The 13,567-nt window shown below is 48.6% G+C and overlaps 1 protein-coding gene across 1 annotated transcript in view; it reads right to left on the bottom strand.

The window, feature by feature from the left end:
• LOC144762018 (E3 ubiquitin-protein ligase RNF19A-like) overlaps positions 1-13,567 on the bottom strand; it is a 170,953-nt gene that overhangs the window by 14,305 nt on the left and 143,081 nt on the right. The window contains exon 5 of the mRNA XM_078647181.1: positions 10,363-10,477. Within this exon, the coding sequence (XP_078503307.1) occupies positions 10,363-10,477 (115 nt within the window). The remainder of the gene's footprint in view (positions 1-10,362; positions 10,478-13,567) is intronic.

Below are 13,567 nucleotides of genomic sequence, written 5' to 3'. Positions count from 1 at the left end.
AGGTGATTAAGGGTCAGCCAACTTCGAGTTCTCTACACAGCTGAGTTGAGGGACCTGATGCCCTCCGGAGAGGAGACTTTCAGGTACCGTTGGGTGTCATCGGCATACATGTGATACTGGATGCTGAATAGTGTCTGTTAGAGGCTCCATGAACAAGTCAAAGAGAGTGGGTGAGAGTGTAGACCCCTGTGGCACCCCCAGAGTGAGCGGTGAGGGATTAGACACATACAGATTCACCTTGAATCTTTGGGTTCTATTGTGGAGAAATGAGGAGAACCAGTTTAGAACGGTCCCTGAGAGCCCCATCCTGTGTTCCAATAGGTCGATTAGGTTTTCATGTTTAACAGTATCAAAAGCTGAGGATTAGTCGAGGAGGTTCAAAAGGCAGGATGCATCCTGATTCAGCATTCTCAGTGCAACATCTACAATGTGAATGAGAGCGGATTCAGAGCTATGACTCTGATGGAAGCGGGATTAGAATTGGTCTAGCAGTCGGAATTGTTCTACATGGTTAAATAGCTGGATGTGAACACATTTCTCAAAGAGCTTTGCCAGAGTGGGAATGTTGGAAATTGGATTAAAAATTGTGAAGGTCAGTGTGATCTGCAGTTGGTTTTTTTAGAATAGGGGTGACCTGCCCAGAATTTAGGAAAACCGGAATAGAGCCTTGAAGTAGTAAGGCATTGACTATCTTAGTCCAAAGTGGGAGTATGGATGGTCTGATTTCACTGAAGAAGTTCGATGGCAATGGGTCACTAAAGTGGTTGTAGAGGTTCGGTGCAGCAAGAGTTTAGAGAATAGTGCTTTCATCCAAAGTTTTGAATAGGCTCCAAGAAGCATTGTTTTTTTGGGGGGGAGGAACCAGAGCGGGCGGGGTACACCAAAGTGAGGGGGAAGGAGGGTGATAGGTGGTGTTGTTAGTAGATTCTCCAAAGCTGACCGCAAATCCGATTAGATATTTATTGTCTTTTCACAGAAGGTGACACATTCCTGGCAGTTAGGCTGCGGACACAGATCCACTGAGAGATGGTTAGGTTGACCATTTGGTTCAAGCTTAAGTTCAAACAATTGTTTTAGTTGATTTTTGGCTTGCTCTAGTTGGTTTCTGACGTAACCAGTTTTAGAGCATTTAATGCGTTTGTTATAGATATTTCTGAAAGATCTCAGCTGATTGAGATGTTCGAGGGAGGGAGAGGATCTCCACAATTGTTCCACTAGTCTAAGATTTCGTCTTTCTGTATTTAGACTACTATTGTACCAAGGTTTGGAGACTTTGGAGGACATTATTTTTAGCTGTAAAGGCGCTATTGAGTCTAAAATGTTTGTTATGGAGCGATTATAGTGGTCTGTAAGCTCATGGACATCAGACATGTCCACAGGAGGGGGCAGGATGTTATCACTGAGGGAAGTCAGATCATTCAAGTTAATGTTTCACAGGCTTCTTTGCCAGTGTCTGGGATTCTTTAGCTAAACTGTATTAACTTTCACAGATTCTGTGATGAGGAAGGTGATGCAATGGTGGTCCGTCCAGTCACAAGGGGCATAGATTCAAGATTAATGGAGTTGACCTTACTGATGACTAGATCTAAGGTAGCTCCCTTGATGTGAGTAGGGTTGCCACATATTTGGGTTAGGTTGTGATCTACTAAGAAGGATTTGGGGCTATTGACTGCAGAGTCATTCGTGTCGTTCCAGTGGAGGTTAAAATCTCCGAGGAAGATATGGGTGCCATGAAGGTCTGCGTTAGTTGAGATGATTTCCATGATTTGTTCTATGAAAGGATGGTTGTCTGGTGGAGGGTGGTAGAGCAAGTGGAATTTGCATACTTGACAGTTGTTACATGCAACCTCGATGCACAGGTATTTGCATGACGACAGGCCAGCAGATTGTAATTGTTTAATTAACAGATTGTTACGATGTATACAGGCGATGCCTCCACCTTGTCCACTAGATATATCTAATCTAATGATGTTGTAGCTTGGAAGCACTAGTATGTCGAGGATAGGTGCAAATGAATCATTTAACCAGGTTTCAGTCAGCCTTACGAAGTCGGGATCATGTCCAAGGATGAGGTAAAAAGTGTGGTGGGGACTCGAGTGAGCTCGTTCTTATTTAATGATCTGGAGTTTGTCCTTGGTTCTCTGAAGGGGTTCGATGGATTGTCTCAATTTGGCACATATTATCTGTGTTAGCAGCGTATGTTGGATCATATGAGAGTAGGAGAGACTCTCTGCCTGTTCCAGGCAGGTCGCTCCACACGCCGCACAGCTCCACCTGCTGCTGCCGCGAGTTCGTGCCTCCTGTGCCTGCTCTCTTGTTTTCCCTAAATTGCCTGTTCTACTTGTCTGCTTGTCTGCTGGATTTTGATACTCTGTCTGCCTTTTTCTGCCATTCTTTGCTCTGTAGCGGTCTGTTTAAATTTTCTGCCTCCTACCACTTTCCCTGTGGCCCGCCCCCTCGTTCGCCCATTCGCCTTGCACCCGCCTCCCAGCTGCTCCTCCCTCCCACCTCCCCTTCTTAATGGCGGCCGCACGCAGTGGACGTGCCGCGGATGCGACGTGGACGCGCGTAGTGGGTGCGCCAAAGGCGTGCCTAAGGCAAGCTTGTCCGCACCCGTCCGCACATAGTTTGCGCCCAGCGCCAGACCCCCTGGGCCCCGCAAGCACCACAACGCCCTACGCCAACATCCTCCATGAACTCAATGCCGGCCGATCATCCACCTACTTCCAGCACCAGCACCGAAGACACCGTCAGCACTGCAGAACACCTGCACTTACAGATCCACATCGACCCCAACACCACCCTCAGAGGAACCCTCATCTACAGTCCCCCCGGACGCTGCCCATAGTTCAGCGACTCCATCACCAACGTCATCAGCACGCACACCACTGCATCCACAGACTACATCCTCTGCAGATACTTCAACCTCGAGATCACCAACGACAGCAACTCCACCACCCTGCTCGCCAACCTCGGACTCAAAAAGCTTGTCACGACACCCACCCACTCCGCCGGACACACACTCGACCCCATCTTTTCCGACAGCAACCACGTCACCTTCAGCCACACCACTGAACTCCACTGGACCGACCACCACTGCATCCACTTCTCCTTCGAGGAACACACCACACACAACCACCCACAAAAAATCCCCCACCGCAGCTGGAACAAGGTCACCGAAGACCAGCTAATCACCACCCTTGCCCGAGATCCACCAATCGACCCCACCGACACATCCGTACGCAACCTCAGGCAATGGATCGACGACTGCGCCAACACGCTCGCCCCAATCAAGAAACCCTCAAACAGACACACTGACAGAAGGGCCATCTGGTTCACCACCGACCTCCAGGCATCCAAGCAGACTTGCCGAAGACTCAAGAAGAAGTGGCTCTACGAACAGACACTGGACAACCACGCTGCCCTCAAGAACGCCAGCCGCAGGCACCACCAAATCATTTGAACCGCCAAAAGGACCTCTTTCAAGGAACACATCAACAACAACGCGCACAACATCAAAGAGCTCTTCAACATTGTGAAGGAACTCGCCAACCCCAGCTCCAGCTCTAACGACATCCCACCGTCACAAGACCTCTGCGACTCTCTAGCCACCTTCTTCCACCGCAAGATCGCAGACATCCGCGACAGCTTCAACACCCAGACCCCCCCCCCGACAGCCGCCAACACCTAAGACTTAACGCCGCCCAGCCACACCTGCTTTCCTGGAACCATGTCAAGGAGAACAACACCATCAAAATCATGAACACCATCCACTCTGGCTCACTGTCCGACCCCTGCCCTCACCACATCTTCAATAAAGCTAGCTCCATCATCGCACCCCAACTCTGGAAAATCTTCAACAGCTCCTTCGAGACCGCCACCTTCCCAAAGAGCTGCAAACAGGTTGAGATCAACACCCGACTCAAGACACCCAAGGCAGACGCAAAGGACCTCAAGAACTTCCGGCCCATCTCCCTGCTGGCGAAAGTCATCGAGAAGATTGTCAACAGGCAACTGACCCACTTCCTCTAAGACAACAACACCCTGGACACGTCCTAATCCGGATTCCGCAGCAACCACAGCACCAAAACCGCCCTCATCGCAGCCACCGATGACATCAGGACCCTGCTGGACAATGGAAAAACCGCGGCCCTCATCCTCCTAGACTTCTCGACGGCCTTCTACACCGCCTGCCACCACACCCTGTTAATTCTCGCCTCGGTGCCTATTCTAATCACGGGCCCCACGCTGCAACTCTGGGCAATAGCTTGCTTAGCCTCCACACCGGCCCCAACAGCGCTAAGGATGCCTGGCTTCACCCTGGGGGTGCCCAGGAGTCGACACTTCACAGGGGTTCCACAACGGTATAAGTATCAGCGCCAGGAAGCCGAATAGGCGACACCGCAAGGTGACCGTCTGGTGACAGTGCGCTCTATAAGTACCATGGCATTTGACATTTACATTTACCCTACGCGCACGCCTCCACAATTCAGGGATCCGCAACAAAGTCCTGGACTGGATCACCTACTTCCTCACCGGCGGAACCCAGAGAGTCCGCCTCCATCCATTTCGATCCGAAGCCACCAAGATCACCTGCGACATACCCCAAGGATCATCCCTCAGCCCGACCCTTTTTAACATCTACATGACACCGCTCGCCAAAATCATCCGATCGCACAACCTTAACATCGTCTCATTCTCCGACAACACCCACCTCCCTCACCAAGGACCCGGCACTGCCAAAACCAACTTCCACAAAGGAATGAAGGCCGTCGTCGATTGGATGAAGAACAGTCGCCTGAAACAAAACTCGGACAAGACGGAGGTCCTCATCCTCGGCTCCACCCCTCCACCTGGGACGACTCCTAGTGGCCGGCCACTCTGGAAGCTGCGCCGACACCCATCGACCACGCACGCAACCTGGGGTTCATCCTGGACTCATCCCTATCAATCACCCAGCAAGTAAAAGCTGTATCCTCCTCCTGCTTCAACACCCTCCGCATTCTCAGCAAGATCCCTATCGTAACCAGAAGGACGGTCACCCAGGCCCTTGTCAGTACCAGGCTGGACTACGGCAATGCCCTCTATGCGGGAACCACGCCCAATCTCCAGAAAAGACTTCAACGCATACAGAACTCCTCCACACGCCTCATCCTCAACATCCCCCGCCACAGCCACATCACTGCTTACCTGAGAGACCTGCACTGGCTCCCTGTCAACAAGAGGATCACCTTCAAGCTCCTCACCCACGCTCACAAAGCACTCCATGATGCCGGACCAACATACCTCAACAAACGACTCACCTTCTACACTCCCAACCACCAGCTTTGCTCTGCTGACCTCGCGTTTGCCATCATTCCGCGCATCCAACGAACGACCACTGGCGGCAGATCATTCTCCCACCTCGCCCCCAAGACATGGGACACCCACCCCATCCACCTACGACAGACCCAGGACCTGCTGACCTACAGGAGACTTCTCAAGACCTGGCTGTTTGAGCAGTAGCAGCCCCCCCATTCCCCCTCTTAGCGCCTTGAGACCCTCACAGGTGAGTAGTGCATTTTACAAATGATCGATTGATTGACGGATCAAATGTCCTTGTAATGCAGTGGATCTTTTAATCTGAAGGGCCAAGAGGGGTTATTAGGGTGGGTGAGGTTTTCCATCTTTGGTGCGTAGAAGCCAATATTGGTGAGGTCCCAGTGGATGAGGGGCTTGCTGAAAGCTTGGTGAAAGAGTTAGAGGGATGTATATGGTTGTGGCACTAATTCTCCGGCGACCACCTTAAACTCCGATTGTCGGACAACTTGGAGGTGAGGTGTCATAGGCATTGGACATCCGCCTTGAGTTGTTGGAGGGAAAGTGAGATCTAGTCAAGTCTGCATTCTAATGAAGTATGGGAGTGGGTTTCCGAGACTTGGGGCCCGGTGCTATGAGGGGGGGGTGAGTTTGGGGATGGAATGTTAGAAAATACTGGCCAGGAACAGCCTACGGAAGTGAGGTATTATTGGGGTGAAAAGTGCAGCACCTGGCTAAAACAAAGCACTGGGGTCATAGGAATCAAGTTGCTAACCCAGTTAGGGAGTTCAGATTTTGGGAGTGATATCGATTTAGATATAGGGAGAGTCTTGGGCACAATAGTAGTATCGGCAGTAGTGTGCATAGGGGTCAGGTGTATAGATGGTGTGATGGTGTGCCTTATGGAGCTTAGTGACTCTGAACTAGATGCTCTAGAACAGTGGTGAGCGTGCAGACTAGTTTGGTGAATTCAAGAGAAGGATTTAGACCCACCTAAAGTAGTTGAAGAGTTGCTATTATGTATGGTGGTCCCTATGGAGGCGCACAGAAGGGAAAGGGCAGGGTCAAAAGAGATGTCGAGGTTGTGAGAGGATGCACTTTGAGGATTTTGGGGGTTGTCTGAGGAACTACAGCATCTTCGGGAGGGGGAGGATTCATTGCTAGTCTCTGTGATCTTGATGATGGGGAAAATATTGTCAAAAATGTCCGGGTTGCGGTTTGATGATTGGATAAGGATAGTCCCAATGTTGTAAAGGGGGGTGGTTGCTTCTATTAAGTATATAGGTGGAGGGGCAACCGTAAGTTTAAGTTCATGAGAAGTCTTCCTGGATGTGGTGTATCCGAGCAGTGAATAAAGTGTCATCCTCCGTTGAGTATGTCTTTTCGTAAAGAAGATAAGATCACTTATTGTCGCTCCTTTTCACAGGCAGAAGTAAGGATCCAACATAAGGATTTCTGGGTGAGATTTTAGGAGTCTGTGTTTGGAGCTTTTGTGTGTGTTTTTTGTTGAGTTAGGGGGATGTTTGATTGTATAAGCATTAGGGCCAGACAACTTCAAATTCGTAAGGATAGTTCTTGAGTATTTTGGATCCATATCAAAGCTCATTAGAACTGTAGTCTAAGAAATGGAAAGAGTAAACAGATCGGGTCACGCATCCACTTGATAATGAGAATAGCGAACTTTGTATTCCGTAAACCTGCGAAAGACCCTCCTCTGAGTGGTGTGGTTGAGGTGGCATTGCAGGAGCTCAGGGAACCAGGCTAAATTCAGGGCAGGAAGGCATCTGCAAGGTTCAAGGAGGGGAAGCTTGGTGGGCAATGTCTGCATTTAAGCATCACTCGACATCTTACTAACTTTCCAATTACAGCCCCATCAATCTGGAGCTATTAGGATAAGCAGCCTCTGCCGGCAATAGGCATTTCTTATAATCATGGAGAGCATGGCTTTGATTGACATGAGCAGTAAATATGAAGAGCAGTAAATGACTAGAAGAGTGAATGAACTGGCCAGTGCAATGACTCGGTCAATGCATGGAGGTCTTTACTAGAAGAGTAAATGAACTGGTGATTACCATGACCAGGTCAGTGCATAGATGCCATAACTAGAAGAGTGAATTAACTGGTGAGTGTATGAATGCCATTACTAGATGGGTGAGTAAACTGGTGAGAGCAATGACCATATCAATGTACTGATGCTAATACTAGACGGGTGAATGAACTCTGCACATGCGTTTGTTGGCCCCCTTAAGTGGCAGTGCTGTACACTCTTATGGGAGAGTGGTAGCTCAAGCTTTCCCTGGCCGCAGGCAGGTGGTGTTAGGCTTCGCGGGTAGGGTTTGCTGTCAGTGTGCACAGAGTTAGTGGGTAACTGGTTAGATGGACCTAAGGGCATGCCTGGAGTCTGCCAGGGCAGAATGTTCTGTGAGGATGAGTCACACTGAGTGTGTGCGGGGGAAAGTAGGAAGTGGCCCGCTATCCAGTGGCGTAACGAACCTTGAGGGGGCCCCCCTGCAGGGTACGTGAAGGGGCCCTCTCCGGACTCAATCTACAGCTCCCTAGCAGAAGTGCGGTGCTGACGGGGCCCCCTGGAGGGTGAGGGCCCCCCCGCACCGCGGGGGCTGCAGGGGCCTGTGTTACACCCCTGCCGCTATCTGGACATGTGGACATGAGGAGCCGTATTCCAGAAAGTGCCGCGAAGACGCAAAAGGCGTTTGCCCCCGCTTTGAACACCCCAGAGGCACTTTGGTATTACAGAAGGGACTACAGATGTTTGTGCTGCCCATTCTGTAAAACGGATAGGGCTGGCGCACATAAAGCGTCAGCGCTATCTTCGGGGGGCGTACCCTCATTTGCATGGGGGTGTGTGCCATGCAAATGAGGCAATCCCTTTGCATCTGTGCCCGTGCGGTATTGCAGACATGGGCACAGAGGCAAAGAAGCACTCAGGGGTGCCCAGTAGGTGGTGCACTGTGAGTGTCCCCCCTCCACCCTGAGAGCAGCCCTCTGGAGGGGGGAAAGGGGGTCCCATGAACCCCATCAGACAGCCCCCTGCAGGCAGGTGCAGTCACTGACTGCACCCACCTGCAAGGGAATCTCTAATTCCCTTCAAAAGTGCAGGCAGGTTGCCGTCTGCACTGTGAAAATGAAAACACGGAGCGGCTTGAAAGCAGCCGCTTCGTTTTTCACCTGAATGCGGTGTCCCCAGGGAAGCCCGAGCTAACGGCTGCCTTGAGGGCAGTGCATTCATCATAATAGGGCGCATTTTCATTGTTTGAAAAGGTTCACCCAGTGCAAACAATAAAAATGTGCATTTTCTGTAATGTGGCCCTAGGTTTCTTTGGGGACAATGATAGGTTTTTCTCTTGGGTGTCATTGTCTTTCCCTTCTCCCAGGAACAGAGTGGCCCAAACGAGTCGGCGACACAACCAGACTCTGGATGAAAACAGTGCTTAATTTGTGCTTACTGGTCTGAAGGACTGGGACACAAGTTTGGGGAACAGGACTTAGTTTTCATCATCAGACTTTGAGAAAGAGCAAGAGAGAAAAACGCATTAAAGGGAAAAGGAAGGAAGAGAAGCAGAGGAAAGCACATGTCATCGCGGAGGACTGTAAGGTCAGGGAGAGCCCTTGTCAGTATTTCACTCATGCCCCCAAATATTGGTGCATAAAACAATCACCAACCCAAATTAAGCTAATACTGTTGCTATAAAAGACTGTCAGTATAGACGGATGTACGTTGTTACAACGCATGCTTTTACTACGCATGCCTTTACAACGCAGGTTTTTCAACGCATGTCATTACAACGACTTGCGTTGGGGGGGTGCTGGATAGTGAATAGTTTAATTTACTATTTCAACTCCAGTCCCCGAGGATAGTAGGGAAGGTGTTGGATAGTAAATTAAACTATTACCTATCCTAGAGCGCCCCCCAGCGCAATTTGTTGTAATGACTTGCGTTGAAAAACCTGCGTTGTAAAGGCACTGTTTGGTAAAAGTTGCGTCGTAAAGGATGTTTCCCGTATAGACTTATAAGTACAAGGATCTCTGTTGCTTTCAAATGCCTTACGCTACATGAGAATAGCTGGTATTGCAACAGGTGGATATTGACAGGGAATTGTCATCAATAAACCCTACAGGTAACAGGCACGTGAGTCGAGACCTCGCTGTCGAAGACAAAAGGAGCACGACTACAACGAATGTCCTCAGGATTCCAGGTATCAACTTTGGCAACACCTACGGAATCAGGTGATGGATTGGCGGAGAGATTGCTCATGCCAGGCATGGCTTGGTCACGCCACTTCACGATGCTAACAAGAATGGGCAGGACAAATTGACCTGTCCTCTCATTGGTTGTGGTAAAAGTAATTATTCTACCAAAAACCTGATGGAGAAGCTGATGATCCTCAGGGAAGCAAGAGTAGCTCGCGCCTGCTCGCCAGCGTAGGTTGCATGACCTTCGCTCCCACATGAGTCGAGGAACGTCCTGCACCATGGTCTTCATTCCATCTAAGAGGACCAAAGACAGGAGGATGGAGTACCAGAGGATCTACTCAAAGACTGAATGAGTGAATGAATGAATAATGCACTGATGATCTAATCATGTCAGGATTATAATTCCTGATGCTGTCGAACTCCATCCAAATTCCCCATCTCTACCCCCGCCAACATCTGATTACGAGTGACCTTGAGACACATACAGACTTTTGATACCTCTGCCTTCAGAATTTATCTGGGCCAATAAATTCCTTCTATTCTGAGTTTTTGCTCTGTAATGGGGAATAAGGTGGAGTCTTGAATTTACTGCACCAAAACCTTCATATCCCGGTAAATACCACACCTTTTCCCCCATGAAATTTCCGCAGGTTTGACCTGTCAGAATTTATCGATGGATACAGACATAACTGCATCTGATAACTTGTCCACCACCTTGATATTGCAACCCCTGCCCAAACAGGGGTTTAGTAAGAGGTGGGAAGTAAAGGGGCCAGTTGCAATCAGGTCCTCAGTGTGTAATATCAATGCCTTCTGTCTTCACACTGACATAGTTGAAGGAGTGGTGCTTACCCACTGTCACAGCTGCGATCACTGGTGAGATGAAGACAGACAGAAGGACGCCGCTGGCCACGGACAGGCACTGCTTGCAACCGGAGAGGTTACCTTTCCTACTTCGGCTGAAGACCTGCGAGGGTGATAGGAAGAGAAGCAAGGCTGAGAGTATGAGAAAACAGAGCGACAGGAAGAGAAGCAAGGCTCAGAGTATGAGGAAACATTGTGAACACAAGAAGCAATAGTCTGTCTATTCTTTTGTGTGGTGTTTGTCATGACATGGTGTACTGTAAACACTTAGGGGGTTATTTACATGCCCCTTGTGCCACTGATACATCACTTTTTTTGACGCACTTGTGGCACAGAGTGCTGCCCCATATTTACAAGGACATGTAAAGACACCCTGCATGGCTTTTTGTATCCTTGTAAATATGGCCCCTATTCACGCAGCACTTTGCGTGAAAGGGACGTTCCATGGATGTTGCAGTGGGTGTTCCCTTGCAACACCCATGGAACCTGACACATTTCCAGATTTACGAGAAATCGTAAACCTGGGACTGCGTCAGAATGCTACGCCTTCCCAGGGGAGGTGTAGGGATGAGCAACGAGGAGAAACGTTTTAATTTCTCCTACTTTTTAGGTCGAGCCTAGCGCAGCGCGCATGCGCTGCTCTAGGAGATGACATTTTGGAATCGGTCTGCACTTTTCAAGCACTCGTGCTGTGGCGGCATCCACCTTGCTGGAGCGAGCAGCGGTGCGCAGGGGTCATCTGTTTCCAATTAGCGTGGCTGCGCGCGTGTCTGCACTTTTCAAGCACTCGTGCTTCTGTTAGCTGATGACTTCTTGTGATCAGGCTGGTTACTTCAATAGCCTTGGCTTGGAAGCAAAAGCACTCCTCAGACAATGGGAACAAAATCAGAAAGGTGTTTGTGATTTATAAGAAGCATTAGCAAAGGGGTATTTAACTTAACCCGGGCTAACACATATTAAACGCGATGTCTTTATTAATATCCTTCTAGATTTATAAAAAATTCTTCAGTACAGCCTTTATGTTTGCCGGATATTTATTTTGCGCACGAATGCCCTAAAACACTTTGAATTTAAATTTTAGGAACCTTCTGCAACCGTCAAAATATCAGCCTCTTCATCTGCGCACAGCTAGCCTTCAAGCGTTGCCATCTGTTTAAATACAAAATAATAATACAGCTTCCTGTGTTTCAAGGTGAACAGGAAACAAAGTTTTAAAAAAACGGCCTCCTTGGCTTTACATGACTGTTTTTATGAACATTAGAATTGGTGGTGTTGGGTCTGCTGGAACTGATGCATCCTGCGCGACCTAATAATTTGGTGTCTTTGTGTGTGTGTAACTGGTCCCACTACGTGAAAACAGCCACCCAATCACCGCTGATATAATAAGCACATTTTCCACAAAACACGGCTAAGCTCTCTGTCCTGTGAGCTTTGATTGGTTTAGAGCTGCAAATGGTACGCTCTGCGTCCTGGTCTTGACTCGCCCAACAGTAATTTCAGTATAAATTATCCTTGTGCCGCTCTTGTACTTGTACCAGTAGTGAGAGAAAATTGATGGCTGCCAAAACCTACTATAAGTATATTGTGGGTGATTTAAGGCCTAAAGAAAACATGGCGGGCGTAACTTCCGGTTTAAACATTAACGGCCACATGCATCATTGTTGCCGTTTGCGATTTCTTAATTGCGAAAATTAAGGAATCGCAATTAAGAAATCGCAAACGGCTATGCATCAAGAAATCGCAATTTTTTTTGCGATTTCTTAAATGTCCTTAATTGCGATTCACAATTTGCGAATCGCAATTAAGGAATCCCTTCCCATTGATGCCTTTGGGCCTAGAGGCCCATAGGAATGAATGGGAAGCCATTTCATTTTGCGATTCGCAATTAAGGAATCGCAAAATGAGAATGCTATTTCAAAAGTGCATTTTTTTTTTTTAATCTTTATTAACATGAAGGCATATGTTATACATACATTATCTTGCATAAGTTGTATTTTTGCAGGTTGTACAGGCATGCATTTGTAGAGCAGTAGTATTATTTTGCATAGTTAAATATGTTCAGCGCAGGCTCAGAAAGCACATGGATGATCGACATCAATTGACCTGTGTACATTGTCTCGAGGCCAGTGTCAGTGCCTCACTCTCCATAAGTTGTAACTACATAGCCCTCAATCCACAAGCGGTACTCATCTTAATAGATATTGAAATGAAAGAAAACAGAAAACCTAACTCTTGTCATCACATTCCCATCGTTGTGCACACATCCAGAACCAATCATCAGTCACTTTGCTTGTAGTCTATGTTGTTTGCAACTGTACCATAGGAATACAGCATGTTTTGGTACAGGCAATTCAGCAACTAAGCCACCAGCGCTTCAATCGTCCTCCCCCTCTGAATCTATGTCATCGTCTTCCGGCAGTGGTTCACAGATGTCCCCTCTATAGATGTTCCATGGCATCCAGACCTTGTTCCATTTACGGGGGCAGGCCCTGAGTACATACACCGCCCTTTCTGTCACCATAAGCATGTCCATGTTTTTGGTCCATCTAGCCGATGTAGGCATTTCCATAGCACCCCACTTCTGCGCAATGTCCCGTTTGGCCACTGTCATGGCCAGTGTAGCCCAGAGCAGGCCATACCTGTCCAGGTCATTAGGGTCCCAGATGTTCAACAAGCATTTACGGGGTTCGGGCACAACAGAGATCTTAAGGGCCTGGGAGACAGTGCGCATAATCTGCCGCCAGAACTCCTGTATCTTTGGGCAGTCCCACAGCGTATGAAACAACGTCCCCTCCTCCCCGCAGCCTCGAAGACAGAAGGGGTGAGGTGCTCTATGTATCCTGTGGAGCAGTGTCCTAGTGTAATAAGTGGGGTGCAGGATTTTGAGTTGCACCAATCTGAATTTTGCCGAAATGCCTATTTCTTTCGGTGACGCAAGCGCTTCATTCCATTCTGACTCATCTATCTGCCCTATCTCTTCTACCCATTTCTCCTTAAGTTTCAGTGTGGGGTCTTCCAGATTATTAACCAGCTTTTTGTATGTGAGAGAAGTGGCACTCTGTGACATGAAGTCTGTCAATAGTCTATCCTCTAATGGCGAGGACTCTGGTACTTCAGTGTCGGCAGGTATTGCTCGCAGCAGGGCGTGACGTATCTGCATGTATCTGAATGTCTCATTGGGGTTGAGATTGTA

This window comes from Lissotriton helveticus, chromosome 6, assembly GCF_964261635.1.
Source record: "Lissotriton helveticus chromosome 6, aLisHel1.1, whole genome shotgun sequence".
NCBI classification, from domain to species: domain Eukaryota; kingdom Metazoa; phylum Chordata; class Amphibia; order Caudata; family Salamandridae; genus Lissotriton; species Lissotriton helveticus.
This window is presented reverse-complemented; position numbering and strand designations above follow the sequence as displayed.